Source organism: Stenella coeruleoalba, assembly GCF_951394435.1.
Source record: "Stenella coeruleoalba genome assembly, chromosome: 6".
Lineage (NCBI taxonomy): Eukaryota > Metazoa > Chordata > Mammalia > Artiodactyla > Delphinidae > Stenella > Stenella coeruleoalba.
The window spans coordinates 3059413-3076645 of record NC_137151.1 but is presented as its reverse complement, the minus strand read 5'-3'; the positions used below and the strand labels follow the sequence as shown (position 1 = coordinate 3076645).

The 17233-nt window shown below is 36.6% G+C and overlaps 1 protein-coding gene across 4 annotated transcripts in view; it reads right to left on the bottom strand.

The window, feature by feature from the left end:
* The window catches only part of HERC2 (HECT and RLD domain containing E3 ubiquitin protein ligase 2), a 229590-nt gene that overhangs the window by 91122 nt on the left and 121235 nt on the right, over positions 1-17233 (bottom strand). For all 4 annotated transcript variants that reach the window (XM_079925094.1, XM_079925095.1, XM_079925096.1 and 1 more), the window contains 7 exons: positions 15778-15946; positions 15549-15674; positions 13746-13854; positions 13489-13628; positions 7466-7656; positions 6646-6751; positions 6466-6557 (listed from right to left, as the gene is read on the bottom strand). In XM_079925094.1, the coding sequence (XP_079781220.1) occupies positions 6466-6557; positions 6646-6751; positions 7466-7656; positions 13489-13628; positions 13746-13854; positions 15549-15674; positions 15778-15946 (933 nt within the window). The remainder of the gene's footprint in view (positions 1-6465; positions 6558-6645; positions 6752-7465; positions 7657-13488; positions 13629-13745; positions 13855-15548; positions 15675-15777; positions 15947-17233) is intronic.

Genomic DNA, 17233 nt, shown 5'->3' with positions numbered 1-17233 from the left:
AAAGAATGAAAAGAACTGAAGACAGTCTCAGAGACCTCTGGGACAACATTAAACGCACCAACATTCGAATTATAGGGGTTCCAGAAGAAGAAGAGAAAAAGAAAGGGACTGAGAAAATATTTTAAGAGATTATAGTTGAAAACTTCCCTAATATGCAAAAGGAAATAGTTAATCAAGTCCAGGAAGCACAGAGAATCCCATACAGGATAAATCCAAGGAGAAATACGCCAAGACACAAATTGAACAAACTGTCAAAAATTAAACACAGGGTTTCCCTGGTGGCGCAGTGGTAGAGAGTCCGCCTGCCGATGCAGGGCACACGGGTTCGTGCCCCGAGTCCGGAAATATCCCACATGCCGCAGAGCAGCTGGGCCCGTGAGCCATGGCCACTAAGCCTGCGCGTCCAGAGCCTGTGCTCCGCAACAGGAGAGGCCACAACACTGAGAGGCCCACATACCGAAAAAAAAAAAAATTAAATACAAAGAAAACATATTAAAAGCAGCAAGGGAAAAACAACAAATAACACACAAGGGAATCCCCATAAGGTTAACAGCTGACCTTTCAGCAGAAACTCTGCAAGCCAGAAGGAAATGGCAAGAGATATTTAAAGTGATAAAGGAGAAGAACCTGCAACCAAGATTACTCTACCCAGTAAGGATTTCATTCAGATTTGATGGAGAAATCAAAACCTTTACAGACAAGCAAAACCTGACAGAATTAAGCACCACCAACCCAGCTTTACACCAAATGCTAAAGGAACTGCTCTAGGCAAGAAACACAAGAGAAGGAAAAGACCTACAATAATGAACCCAAAACAATTAAGAAAATGGGACTAGGAACATACATATCGATAATTACCTTAAATGTAAATGGACTAAATGCTCCCACCAAAAGACACAGATTGGCTGAATGGATACAAAAACAAGACCCACGTATATGCTGTCTACAAGAAACCCACTTCAGACCTAGAGACACGTACAGACTGAAAGTAAGGGGATGGAAAAAGATATTCCATGCAAATGGAAACCAAATGAAAGCTGGAGTAGCAATACTCATATCAGACAAAATAGACTTTAAAATAAAGACTATATGAAGAGACAAAGAAGGACACTACATAATGATCAAAGGATCGATCCAAGAAGAAGATATAACAATTGTAAATATTTATGCACCCAACAAAGGAGCACCTCAATACATAAGGCAAATACTAACAGCCATAAAAGGGGAAATCGACAGTAACACATTCATCATAGGGGACTTCAACACCACACTATCACCAATGGACAGATCATCCAAAATGAAAATAAATAAGGAAACACAAGCTTTAAATGATAAGATGGACTTAACTGACATTTATAGGACATTCCATCCAAAAACAACAGAATACACATCAAGTGCCCATGGAACATTCTCCAGGATAGATCATATCTTGGGTCACAAATCAAGCCTTGGTAAATTTAAGAAAATTTAAATTGTATCAAATATCTTTTCCGACCACAACGCTGTGAGACTAGATATCAATTACAGGAAAAGATCCATAAAAAATACAAACACATGGAGGGTAAACAATACACTACTTAAAAACGAAGTGATCACTGAAGAAATCAAAGAGGAAATCAAAAAATACCTAGAAACAAATGACAATGGAGACACGACGACCCAAAACCCATGGGATGCAGCAAAAGCAGTTCTAAGAGGGAAGTTTATAGCAATAAAATACTACCTTAAGAAACAGGAAACATCTCGAATAAACAAACTAACCTTGCACCTAAAGCAATTAGAGAAAGTAGAATTAAAAAAACCCAAAGTTACCAGAAGGAAAGAAATCATAAAAATCTGATCAGAAATAAATGAAAAAGAAATGAAGGAAACGATAGCAAAGGTCAATAAAACTAAAAGCTGGTTCTTTGAGAGGATAAACAAAATTGATAAACCATTAGCCAGACTCATCAAGAAAAGAAGGGAGAAGACTCAAATCAATAGAATGAGAAATGAAAAAGGAGAACTAACAACTGACACTGCAGAAATACAAAAGATCATGAGAGATTACTACAAGCAACTCTATGCCAATAAAATGGACAACCTGGAAGAAATGGACAAATTCTTAGAAATGCACAACCTGCCAAGACTGAATCAGGAAGAAATAGAAAATATGAACAGACCAATCACAAGCACTGAAATTGTAACTGTGATTAAAAATCTTCCAACAAAAAAAAGCCCAGGACCAGATGGCTTCACAGGCGACTTCTATCAAACATTTAGAGAAGAGCTAACACCTATCTTTCTCAAACTCTTCCAAAATATAGCAGCGGAGTAACACTCCCAAACTCATTCTACGAGGCCACCATCACCCTGATACCAAAACCAGACAAGGATGTCACAAAGAAAGAAAACTACAGGCCAGTATCACTGATGAACACAGATGCAAAAATCCTCAACAAAATACTAGCAAACAGAATCCAACAGCACATTAAAAAGATCATACACCATGATCAAGGGGGGTTTATTCCAGGAGTGCAAGGATTCTTCAATATATGCAAATCAATCAACGTGATACACCGTATTAATAAATTGAAGGTGGAAAACCATATGATCATCTCAACAGATGCAGAGAAAGCTTTCGACAAAATTTAACACCCGTTTATGATAAAAACCCTGCAGAAAGTAGGCACAGGGGGAACTTTCCTCAACATAATAAAGGCCATATATGACAAGCCCACAGCCAACATCATCCTCAATGGTGAAAAACTGAAAGCATTTCCACTAAGATCAGGAACAAGACAAGGTTGCCCACTCTCACCACTCTTACTCAACAGAGTTTTCGAAGTTTTAGCCTCAGCAATCAGAGAAGAAAAGGAAATAAAAGGAATCCAAATCGGAAAAGAAGAAGTAAAGCTGTCACTCTTTGCAGATGACATGATACAATAGATAGAGAATCCTAAAGATGCTACCAGAAAACTACTAGAGCTAATCAATGAATTTGGTAAAGTAGCAGGATACAAAATTAATGTGCAGAAATGTCTTGCATTCTTATACACTAATGATGAAAAATGTGAAACTGAAATCAAGAAAACACTCCCATTTACCACTGCAACAAAAAGAACAAAATATCTAGGAATAAACCTACCTAAGGAGACAAAAGATCTGTATGCAGAAAATTATAAGGCACTGATGAAAGAAATTAAAGATGATACAAATAGATGGAGAGATATACCATGTTCTTGGATTGGAAGAATCAAAATTGTGAAAATGACTCTACTACCCAAAGCAATCTACAGATTCAATGCAATCCCTATCAAACTACCACTGGCATTTTTCACAGAACTAGAACAAAAAATTTCACAATTTGTATGGAAACACAAAAGACCCCGAACAGCCAAAGCAATCTTAAGAACGAAAAACAGAGCTGGAGGAATCTGGCTCCCTGACTTCAGACTATACTACAAAGCTACAGTAATCAAGACAGTATGGTACTGGCACAAAAACAGAAAGATAGATCAATGGAACAGGATAGAAAGCTCAGAGATAAACCCATGCACATATGGTCACCTTATCTTTGATAAAGGAGGCAGGAATATACAGTGGAGAAAGGACAGCCTCTTCAATAAGTGGTGCTGGGAAAACTGGATAGGTGCATGTAAAAGTATGAGATTAGATCACTCCCTAACACCATACACAAAAATAAGCTCAAAATGGATTAAAGACCTAAATGTAAGGCCAGAAACTATCAAACTCTTAGAGGAAAACATCGCAGAACACTCTATGACATAAATCACAGCAAGACCCTTTTTGACCCACCTCCTAGAGAAACAAAAATAAACAAATGGGACCTAATGAAACATCAAAGCTTTTGCACAGCAAAGGAAACCATAAACAAGACCAAAAGACAACCCTCAAAATGGGAGAAAATATTTGCAAATGAAGCAACTGACAAAGGATTAATCTCCAAAATTTATAAGCAGCTCATGCAGCTCAATAACAAAAAAACAAACAACCCAATCCAAAAATGGGCAGAAGACCTAAGTAGACATTTCCCCAAGGAAGATATACAGACTGCCAACAAACACATGAAAGAATGCTCAACATCATTAATCATTAGAGAAATGCAAATCAAAACTACAATGAGACATCATCTCACACCAGTCAGAATGGCCGTCATCAAAGTATCTAGAAACAATAAATGCTGGAGAGGGTGTGGAGAAAAGGGAACACTCTTGCACTGCTGGTGGGAATGTGAATTCATACAGCCACTATGGAGAACAGTATGGAGGTTCCTTAAAAAACTACAAATAGAACTGCCATATGACCCAGAAATCCCACTACTGCGCATATATCCTGAGAAAACCATAATTCAAAAAGAGTCATGTACCATAATGTTCATTGCAGCTCTATTTACAATAGCCCGGAGATGGAAACAACCTAAGTGTCCATCATCAGATGAATGGATAAAGAAGATGTGGCACAGATATACAATGGAATATTACTCGGCCATAAAAGGAAATGAAATTGAGCTATTTGTATTGAGGTGGATGGACCTAGAGTCTGTCATACAGAGTGAAGTAAGTCAGAAAAAAAAGACAAATTCCGTATGCTAACACATATATATGGAATTTAAGGAAAAGAAAAAATGTCACGAAGAACCTAGGTGTAAGACAGGAATAAAGACACAGACCTACTAGAGAATGGACTTGAGGATATGAGGAGGGGGAAGGGTAAGCTGTTACAAAGAGAGAGAGTAGCATGGACATATATACACTACCAAACATAAAATAGATAGCTAGTGGGAAGCAGCCGCATAGCACAGGGAGATCAGCTCGGTGCTTTGTGACCACCTAGAGGGGTGGGATAGGGAGGGTGGGAGGGAGCGAGATGCAAGAGGGAAGAGATATAGGAACATATGTATATGTATAACTGATTCACTTTGTTATAAAGCAGAAACTAACACACCATTGTAAAGCAATTATACTTCAATAAAGATGTAAAAAAATAAATAAATAAAAGGTTGGGGAACCCTAAAAAAAAAAACAGTATATGAATATACCTTTGCTATAAATGTGGACTCCACTATCTACTGCGTGTGTGTGTGTGTGTGAGTGTGCACACGCTTTGGGGGGGGGGGGCGGAAAAAAGAAAAAAAAAGAAAGATACTGTACTACTGTAGTCTATACAGTACTGTAAAGTATCCAAAAGCATAACCACTTGTAGAGGATGCACACATGTGACAATGTATGCCAGACGTGAACTAACTTACATGACTGGACATGTGAACACACGTTCTCATCTTTGAAAGTTCGCATCTTGAAGGTTCGTATGTAGGGGACTTACTGTACTCATAAAAGTATAAGACGCTAATGAAGGAAACAGAAGATGACACAAACAGATGGAAATATACACCATGTTCTTAGATTGGAAGAATATTGTGAAAATGACTATACTACCCCAGGCAATCTACAGTATCAATGCAATCCCTATCAAATTACCAATGGCATTTTTCACAGAACTAGAACAAAAAAATTTTTTAATTTGTATGTAGACACAGAAGACCCCGAAAGCCAAAGCAATCTTGGGAAAGAAAAACAGTGCTGGAGGAATCAGGATCCCTGACTTCAGACTATACTACAGAGCTACAGTCATCAAAACCAGTATGGTACTGGCACAAAAACAGAAATATAGATCAATGGAACAGGACAGAAAGCCCAGAAATAAACCTACGCACATATGGTCACCTTATCTTTGACAAAGGAGTCAAGAATAGACAATAGAGAAAAGACAGCCTCTTCAGTAAGTGGTGCTGGGAAAACTGGACAGCTACATGTAAAAGCATGAAATTAGAACACTTCCTAACACCATACACAAAAATAAACTAAAAATGGATTAAAGACCTAAATGTAAGGCTGGATTATTATAAAACTCTTAGAGGAAAACATAGGCAGAACACTCTGTGATATAAATCACAGGAAGATCCTTTTTGACCCACTTCCTAGAGTAATGAAAATAAAAATAAACAAATGGAACCTAATTAAACTCAAAAGTCTTTGCACAGCAAAGGAAACCATAAACAAAACAAAAAGGCAACACTCAGAATGGGAGAAAATATTTGCAAATGATGCAATTGTTAAGGGATTAATCTCCACAATCCACAAACAGCTCATGAAGTTCAGTATCAAAAAAACAAACAACCCAATCAAAAAATGGGCAGGAGGCCTAAACAGACATTTCTCCAAAGAAGACATACAGATGCTCAACAGGCACATGAAAAGGTGCTCGATATCACTAATTATTAGACAAATGCAAATCAAAAGTACAATGAGGTATCACCTCATACCAGTCAGAATGGCCAACATTAAAAAGTCTACAAATAATAATGCTGGAGAGGGTGTGGAGAAAAGCGAACCCTTCTGCACCGTTGGTGGGAATGTAAATTGGTGCGGCCACTATGGAGAACAGTATGGAGACTCTACTTACCTCTGTGGAGTCATTCAGAAGGGACACTGTGGTATCAGTGGGGTTAATGTTGATTGTCTTTAATTCAATTAGGTTATTTAGGGAATTTCCACCTAGGAAGAAAAATGGGGTAAAGGAATCAGACAAAGGAGTTTTTATTATATGATAGAAGATATTTTTTGAGTAAAGTAATTCAAGTACCTGACACGACAACCAGGGAAGGCATGTAACTACTGTCAGCAGGATCCACTATCATTTTTAATCTATGAACAAGAACATCTGGGAAAATCTCCAAACGAATCCAATGCTTTAAAAAAAAGAAAAAAAAGCCTTCTTAGTAAAATTCAGCTATATTTTAGCTGGAAAGTATCACTAAAGCTTGACTCTCAATGAGATTTTTTAAATATATAATTTCACATGAGAGACAGAATTTGCCTTTAAGCTGGCAGAAACAAGAGCATTACTTGTTTATTAGAAGAATGTCTCCCTCTAAGCCCCAGAAGTCATGTGTTTATAGACTCCTGACTTAGGGTGGTCCCTTAATACCCATCAAAGAGTAGGTTATAGAAAACACTAGAGTCAAAGTGGAGGGAAAGCACCTTTCTCCAAGTCTAACTTGCATGTCTAGATAAGGCACACCCACATGTAAGTGCGATTAAAACAGCATTCCAAAGATAAACACATATTTGTTAGGATATATTAGAAGAACTTCTAACCAGAAGCAGAATCTGAACTCATACATTTTATGTGGGGGAATAAAACAAAACAAAACAAACCCTATTATACCCTCTATCAGTTATATAAAATCTATTACCGATATTGTTTAAAAATCTCTGACAATGAAAGCTGGATGGCATATTACTCTGAAACTTTAAAGTAATTATGAACTAAAATACAAAATGAGTACTGAGAGGTGCCATCACAGTATAACTTAGTAGGTTTTTCAAAGTTCGTGCTGAAGCTCTAAAAGGTTAAGCCATCTAAATGAAGTGTTTCTGGAAGTGTCCCCATGGCACACTACCTTTCCTTGTGAGCCCGAGGACTGCCAGCAGGGCTCGCTGCCGTCAATGAGACGGGAAGCCTGGTTCACAGAGGATGACACGTTTAGGCTCTTCACCATCCGTGCCCAGCTGTCCAGCAGCATTCCTGGCTGACTGTTGTGAGAGCGCTTCAGCTGTTTTCCAGAACGGCCACAAAATATTGCAGACTGTCCTATTTAATGGCGGTCAAACAGTGTTAATACTTGTGGGACAGAACCTTCACAACCAAGAAATAGATATTACATAGTGTTGAGCTCCTTACTTCAAGAAAATAGTAAGTTTCCAAATTAAAAGGAGCTAATAAATACCTAAAATGACTGCAAAAAACCTATTCAAGGTATTTAACCCCAATTTATGAGACAAAGTTCATATAACGCTGATTTATTCCACTTGACTCTCTCAAGTAACAACAGAGTGATACATTTCCAGATAGAACGATCTATCGTTCTATCTAAGCAGCTGGGGGGCAAGTTCAGTAACTGTGCTTACAGAAAACATTCTTATCAAAAAACCTTTCATAAATGCAACAAAAACGAATTTGTGAAGTTTCTACCTCCATTAATGGTATATCTGGAAATTCATCTAGCTCTCCCATTGAGGACAACTAGAGGCAGACAAAACATTTAAAGATGAATAAATCTTGAAAGTATCAGAGTTAACAAGGTGATACAGAATTATGGGACCAAAATCAGAGAAAGGCTGAGATGAAAGGTGTCAAGATGAGTGCCCCATGGATCAGAGGCTGCTTTTCCCCGGTGTATTTATCAGTTTCTAAGGAGAACCTTAAAGAGGACACATGGCACTTCTGATGGCTTCCTAGGGCGAGGGGGCCAGGAACCGGAGTCCAGAGCTCACCAGGAAAGAAGGGGATGGCCACAGAAAAACTCACACTTTGGGCTGGGATCCCAACAGGAAGAACCCCTAGAGGAAGGGTGAACTCTACAGGGTTGACTGTTTGTGTTCAGATTGCAGCTCTGCATGAAATCACCTCAATCAATGAAACTGAAGTGAGCCCACATAGTTACTTACCCCAATTACCTAGAAGAACAACCCTCTCCCCCCAATCCGTGGAGAAAGATAATATCTTAGGCCTCAAACTGACTCAAGAAATAATTTTTTAAACATAATGTCCAGTACATGATGGAATGTGAGACAAGAAAACATGACTAAAAGCTATGAGAATGACAGACAATAGAAAGAGACCCAGAGAGGCTCCAGATATTAGAGTTATAAGATACAAATTTTATAATAACTATACTTACTATGTTTGAAAAGACACTGAATATCTCAGCAGAGAATTGGAAACTATTTTTTTAAAAAGAAAGAAAGACTAGAACTGTTAAATACAGTAATTAAAATTTAAAATTCAATGAATAGGTTTATGAGCAGACTAGACTCAGGTGAAAACAGAATTAGTAAAAAATATCTAGAATGAAAAACTGAAGAGCAAAAGTTTAGAAAACATAAACGAGAAGGTGAAAGACTTAGAAGACAGAGATAAGAGTAACAGGTGAAAGAGGAGCCCCAAAAAAGAAGGAAAAGAAAATAGGGCATCGATAATACTGGAAGAAATATTGACTGATGGAAAACTTCCCAAGACCAACAAAAGATATCAAGGCACAAATTTTAAAAGCCCTACTCTGAAAGTTGGAAGAGAAGATCTTAAATGTTTTTACTACACACACAAAAAAGGGTAATTATGTGAGGTGATGGACGTGTTAACTACCAACCTTACTGTGGTAATCATTTTGCAATATACATGTACCAAATCATCACATTGAACACTTTAAACTTACACAATGTCATATGTCAATTAAAGCTCAAAAAAGCTGGAAAATTAATTAATTATAAGCTCTACTAACTACAAGAAAGATAAATACAAAGAAACACATATGTACACACACATAAAATTTGTGTAAGATAGAAACAAGAGTACCTCAAAAGCAGGCTAAGGGGAAATACAAAGACTGAATAGCTTTAATGGAACAGTAACTACACTTGCAGCTGACTTCAGCAGAAAAAATATAAACCAAATTACAATGGAACAGTATTTTTAAAGTGCTAAAAGTCCCAGCAAAAATATTTTTCAAAAATAAAGGAGAAATAAAGACACACAAAAAGAGAATTCATAACCACATAGATGCATTAAAGAAAATATTAAGGGCCATTCTTCAGGCAGGAGAAAAATGATGATGGATGAAAAGTGAAACACACAAAAAGGAATAGAAAAAAACTACAATATTAAGTATGTGAAAAAAATCTTGACAAATATTACAGAAAATAACAATCATATGCCTTGTGTTGTTTAAAATTTACATGTGTAAAGTTTTTAAACACAATAATAAAACCATGGTAATTTAAATCAGAATGAAGGTTAATGAACTTAAAGGGATCTCAGGTCCTTGCATTGCTTAGGAGGAGGGTAAAAGTACTAAATAATATTAGATTTTATAAGTCAAAAAAGGATGTCACTATATCTTGAGTAACTACTAATACCAAAAATGCATATAACATACACTACTCATATAGTATATGAATACACACTAAACGTGTAACTTCTAAGCCAAGTGTGTGTGTTGGGGAGGCGGTGGTTGGCTAACTAATAAAGAACGTATCAGTCCAAAGGAAGATGGAATGGAGAAAAAATGGAACAGAAAACAGGCAGAACAACAACAAAAAAAAACACTAAGAAGTTGATCAATTAAAAAAATATATTTCAGTAACTGCCTTAACTGTAAATAAATACCTAAAAGATCCAAATAAGAGACAAAGATCATCACATTGGAATTTTTTAAAAAAACAGAACTATCTACAACCTCCACTAATCACAAGATTACTGAAATATTGAGGGTAAAAGGCTAGAAAAAGATACACTAAGCAAACACTAACTTCACCATAAAACTGCAGGAGACATTCTTTCAGGCATGCATAAAACATGTGTAAAATCCCATTATATGCTGAGTCTTATGATCATACAGAAGTTTCCCCCAAAATGTCAAAGATCAGGCAGGATACACAATCTGAATGCAATGCAGAAACCAATAAACAGATAGAGGTAGAAAATGCTGACATGTTTGAAAATTTAAATATCAATGAATATAAGAAAATAATTCCAATTCAATTTTAAAAATACTTTTAAATGAATGATGATGAGATATTACTACATATCAGCATTACAGGATACAGCTTAAGCCATGCTTAAAGATAAATTTAAAATTTTAAGTTCATATATTAGAAAATATGAATGTGAGAAATTAATGAACTAAGCATTTGGGGCGGGGGTGGGGTGCGGAGTCAATGTAAACCTAAATTCCACAGGAAAAAGAAATGAAAAAAATATGAGAGACAGCAATTCAAAGCCAAAAGTTGGTTCTTTGAAAAAACTAATAAAATTGATAAACCCATGGCAGGCTGATCAAAAACAAAACGAAGTATTCAAAGTTAGCCTTGAAAAGGAGATTGCTCTGCAGATTCTACAGATCTCCTTCATAAAGATAAGAGAATATTACAAATTAGGACTAGAAAGGAACTTCCTCAACATGATAAAGGCTATTTATGAAAAGCCCACAGCTAACATTATATTCAGTGCTTAAAGACTGAAAGCTTCCCCACTAAGTCCAGGAACAAGACAAGGATGCCTACCCTTGCCACTTCTCTTCAATGTAGTACTGGAAGATCTAGCTGAAGCAATAAGACAGGAAAAAGAAATATAAGGTATCCAAATTGAAAAGGAAGAAGTAAAACTATCCCAGTTCACAGACAACATGCTCTTAAACACAGACAACATGATCTTACATACAGAAAACCCTAAAGACGCCACCAAAAAACCCCATCAGAGCTAATAAATAAATTCAGCAAAGTTGCTGGAAATAAATTCAACACACAAAGTGTGTTGAAAATATGCACTGTAGGTGTGTAGTGTATATTTCTATACACTAGCAACAGATATTCCAAGAAGGAAATTTTAAAAAATAATTTAATTTAATATAGCATGAAAAATAAACCCTTGGGAATAAATTTAACCAAGAACCCATAAGACTTACACACTAATCACAAAACACTGCTGAACGAAATTAAAGAAGACCTAAGTAAATGGAAAGACAACTGACAATTCTGTCCAAAGTGATACACAGAGTCAATGCAATTCCTATCAAAATATTGTTTTTTGCAGATGCAGAAAACTCCATCCCAAAATCCATACTGACTTCCAAGGGACACCAAATAGTCAAAACAATCTTGAAAAAGAACAAAGTTGGAGGACTCACATTTCCCAATTTCAAAACTTACTACAAAAGCTATCATAATCACTGTGTATGGTGTGGTACTGATGTAAGGATAGGCAAATAGACCAATGGAATAGAATCGAGAGCCCAGAAAAAAACCTCTCACATCTATGGTCAACTGATTTTCAAAAAGGGTGCCAAGACCATTCAGTGGTGAAAGGACAGTCTTTTCAACAAATAGTGTTGGGAAAATTGGATACACGTGTAAAAGAATGAAATTATACATTATACCATGCATAGAAATTAACTCAAAGTGGTTCAAAGACCTAAATTAAAAGACCTAAAGTTAAAACTATAAACCTCTTATAAACATAGGGGCTGACCTTCACAACTTTGGATTTAAGCAATGATTTCTTAAGTTGACCCAGAAGTAAGTATGACACCAAATGCACAGGCAACAAAAGAAACAATAAATTAAATTTCATTAAAATTTAAAACTGTATCACAGAATCCTATCAAGAGAGTGAAAAAACCACCCACAGAATAGGATATTTGCAAATCACATATCTGATTTAATGTCCACAATATATAAAGAACTCCTACAACTCAATATCAAAAGTTTTAAAATTGAATTGACACGCCCTTCCCCAAAAGATATACAAATGGCAAAAAGCACATGATAAGTGGCTCAATGTCATTAGGGAAACTCAAATCAAAATCACAAGATACTATTTTGCACCCATTAGGATGGCTATAATTTTTAAAAAAAGAAGAAGAAGAGAATAACAAATGTTGGTAAGGATGTGGAAAAACTGAAACAGCAAAAACATTGCTGATAGTAATGTAAGATGGTGCAGCCAGTATGGAAAACATTTTGGTGGTTCTTCAAAAAGTTAAAAGAACTACCTAATGACCCTGCAATTCTACTCCTAGTTTTGAAAACTGGGACTCAAACAGATTTGTACATCAATGTTCACAGCAACATTATTCACAATAGCTGAAAGGTACAAATAACCCAAATGTCCATTAAGAGAGAACTGGATAAGCCAAATGTGGTAGATACATACAATGGACTATTACTCAGCCATGAAATGAAGTTCTGACACATGCTACAACATGGATGAACCTTGGAAACCTAATGCAAGGTGAAAGAAGTCAGGCACACAAAAACACAAATTTTGTATGGTTCCACTTATGCATGAGGTACCTAGAGTTGTCAAATTCATAGAGACGAAAAGTGGATTAGAGGTTGCCAGGGGTTGGGGGAGGGAAGAATGGGGATTATTGCTTACTGGGTACACTCTTATTTTGGAATGGTGAAGAAGTCTCAGAAATAGATAGTGGTGACAGTGTGCAATATTCCCTTAATCGTACACTTAAGAGTGATTAAAATGGCAAATTTTATGTTGTATATATTCTACCATAATAAAAAAAGATATACTAAAAGATATACAAATAAAAAGACTCACTCTCCGTCTCTCCAATTCCACATCCCATCCAACGAAACATTTACTAGTTTCTTGAGATCCTTTTACTGTTCTTTATGGAAATACAAGCAAACAATCCCTGTTATTCTAGTTCCAGTGACCACTCATTGCTTGAAGAAAAAACAGCAATTCATCAAGTGGGTAGGACCATCTTCCCTGTTTTGCTGTGCACACAGTACAGTGCTCACCATATAAATATGAACTTTAAAGAGCAAAGTTAAGTACATTTGTTTCCACAGTAATTATCTCGTTAATAATAGTTTGATGAAAGAGAACATAACCAGTCTACTATACCTGGTTCATTTATTCTGCCAAATGTATGCCTGGTGTTGTGTTTTCTGGTTTTGAAACAAGTTTCACAAAAATCGAAGTCATCACAGTTTCTGCATTTGAATCTAGATCCATTGATGGGAAACATCTGACAGCCATCACACCTGTTTTTAAAATAGCCATTGAGTTGAAAAGAAAAAGCTGAGGTCATTTATTAAATTTAATTCCAAAGAAAACCATCCTTCCCAAACAAATCTAGCAATATAAAAATAAAAACTCACGTAACGCCAGGATGAATACTAGGTACCAACTCCATTTCTGATAACAGCCCAGTCCAGTGAGACTGCTGAGGAAAGTCGACAATAACATCTTTTCCATTGGCACTGAAAGCTAGGACAGAACAGAAATTGTCTGGAACATCTCTGTCACCAATAAAAACCTAAAATTAAAATTAAATCTATAGGGCTTCCCTGGTGGCGCAGTGGTTGAGCGTCTGCCTGCCGATGCAGGGGACACGGGTTCGTGCCCCGGTCCGGGAAGATCCCACGTGCCGCGGAGCGGCTGGGCCCGTGAGCCATGGCTGCTGAGCCTGCGCTCCACAACGGGAGAGGCCACAACAGTGAGAGGCCCGGGTACCGCAAAAAAAAAAAAAAATTAAATCTATAATCTAGCTATGGGATATTATATTACAGTTATTTCTGTTTACAAAGAGTACTTCTCTTTTAGAGAGACACACTAAGATACTTATGGATGAACTCACACATGATGTCAATCAGGGATTAGCTTCAAAATAATGGAGGGAGGAGATCATGGATGAACAACTTTGGCCAGGAGTTTGTCAACTGTTGAAGCCAGGTGATGGGTACACAGAAGCTCAGTATACTATATTCTCTACTTTTGTATATGTTTGAAATTTTCCGCGATAAGAAGGTTTGTTTAATTACGCCAAGCAAAAACTCCATTCAATTATCTTAGGGACTAAAAATTACATTAATAACGTTAAGACATCTATTGCCCTTTGGTGAAAGCTACTCCAAAAGTTAACTTCTAAACCAAGTTACTATTTAAATTTATCTTTGTTTTGATTTGTAAAACTTTGAAGAATCTCTTAAGTAAAGAAAACTGTTAAAGTAAAATGTTAAATAAGCTATTTGTTCTTATGTAACCTAAGAAATACTAACACTCCTGCACCACCATTGCAGCCACTTCTAATCTAAGCTGTTTGACAGTAAGAGTTTTCTCCAAGACTGAAACAAGAAAAAACAAAGAAAAATGGCACTGAAGGAGTTTAAAGATAAAATAAAGCCACACATATATCTGGATCATTTCTCATGCAATTGTTAAAATGGACATAGTATACCTTTTAAAGTATGCCATGTGTTTGATTTGAAATCTCAAGAATATCACATTAAATATTAGCTGAGGAGAATATTGTGTTTCCAGTTGCTAACTCCTATCATTTGCACACATCCATTTAAATTTAGTCCTAAATTCTTACACAGCATTAAGAAAAGAGAGAAAAACACTGAGGAAGCTAGCTATTTGGCAGAAGGATTGACAGAACAAGTTTATAGAACCCCAACATGAGACAAGGCCACCCTGAGACTGTAACAGATTGAGATAAAACCAGAACCACTCTTTAACATATCTGGTCACATTCAATCTAATCCAAACCACAAATCCATCCTGGCTGCTCTGCTTCCTTGCTCATCATAACCTCACTGTGAGTCCACTGTTCTTCCTCCTAAATAATCTTCACTAAGATTCTTAGAATTACCCCATTCCTTGAACCCCTCCCCAAATACACAATGCAAACCCCATTAGTCTTTGTTACACCCACTTATGGAGACACCCCATTTTCCAGGGTATGCATCCTCCCAAGTTGCAGTGAGTTAATACATCTGACTCGGTCCAACAACAGGTGTACTCCTGGTCTACAGAGCACTGAAAAGCAAAACAACACTATTTATGTATCATAAGGCTTGCCTTCCACTTGTTTTTCTTGCCCTCGAATGAATAAATTAAAAGTTACATTAGTAGATGAAAACCTGGCACTTGGAGTTTTCTTGCCTGGGGAACATTACCTTTCACAACCCCCGCACTCTGATGAGTCACAGATCCCCACTTGTACTTCGGTGTGGTAACTGAGGCTTTGACGCGAACTTTATCACCAATCTTGATGTGAGAAGGGGAGCTTGGTGGAGGATAGCCTAGACATTCCAATAAAAAAAATGAACTATAATTAGCATTCATTTCTGGGAACTCTGAATCTAACTAAGAAAGACAAAAGAACTTAATAAAGAATGTTCTCACCTATAAGTTCCACATGAATATACCTAACCCAGTAGGTGCCTCCTTTCTGCTGCCAGTCACACTGCACATTGAGGTCATGTAATCCATCTCTATCCAACTTGATAACTTTGCCCACATCTCCTTCACACACTTCTTCATATGTTCGACAGCATCTAACCATCATTCCCACCTAGAATTAAGTTAAAAATCCAGTACAGTATATAGGTGAAATGATCAATTTTAAGTAGTATTACTCTAGTCCTAAGAAAAATTTCCTCTACCCACCAGCATGCTCTCAAAATCATTTTACACTAAAAGGAACCAGGGCTCTTTAGAAAACTGCCTGGTTCGATGTCTGGGGCAGGAAATATACAAGATGAATTTGGACCAACTTGTGTCATCAAGCAAGGGAGCTATCAAAGATTAACAGGGTCCCTCAAAAGAACAACCTGACCAAAAGGAAAATGGCTGAAACACATCAAATCCATAACAGCCAATAAATTCATCATAATGATAATAAGCAAAATAAAGGTTCTTGGTCATCTTTTTAAGTACCAGGGCACCAATTCACCACTCTGAAAATTGATAACACAAGCAAACAAACAAAAAACAACCATTTATTCTGCCTTTTCTGTGTATACAAACTATATTATAGTTTATCAACCAGAGTTGATAAGAATGTTTTCTTCAACGAACAGAACTCCAGCTAATAAATTTGGAAGGGATGACGAACTTAGAAAATCACTATTGTGGGACCCTTCTTGATGGGTCTAGATAATGACATCAATGGCTACTGAAGCACCAAGATGGACAATTAATAGAGAATGGATGGCGTAGACAACAAGTGATGCTGCACGTTGGTCCATACGATACATTCTTTCCTAAGATGCAGCCCGAGTCCACTCACCCTCCAGCCCTCACTTTGACTTTACAGGAGATGCAGAGGAGAGGGAGGAAGATGAGGGCCAACGTAATTTTAGCCACAAATAAATGGCATGAAAAGGGAAAAAAGAGGGAGAAACTGTTCCAGGGTAAAAAGACACATCACCCAAATGTAAGATGCGTGATCTTATTCGTATCCAACTCTTTAAAAATGACTATAACAAGCCATTTTTGAGAAAATTGGGAAAATCTGAGCAAGCATTATATGTAAGATGATAGTAAGGAATTATTGTTTATTCTGTTAGGCAATGCGAGGTAACAGTAATGTCGTTATGTTAAAAATAAAATCCTCTATCTATTAGGGATACATACTGTTGACAAATTTATAGGAGAAATGAGATGATTTTTGGGATTTTCCCAGAAGTATACTGACTAGAACAAAAGAATTAAAACAGGAAAAGAAAGGATTTAAGGTTAAAAAGGACTACATAAAGAGCATAATTAAATGTTTAAAATTAGATGGCAATGAGAATAATTTTTTTTTTAAATAATATTTTTTTTAAAAGAAAGCAAAAACAGATTGTAAAAGTGTCCA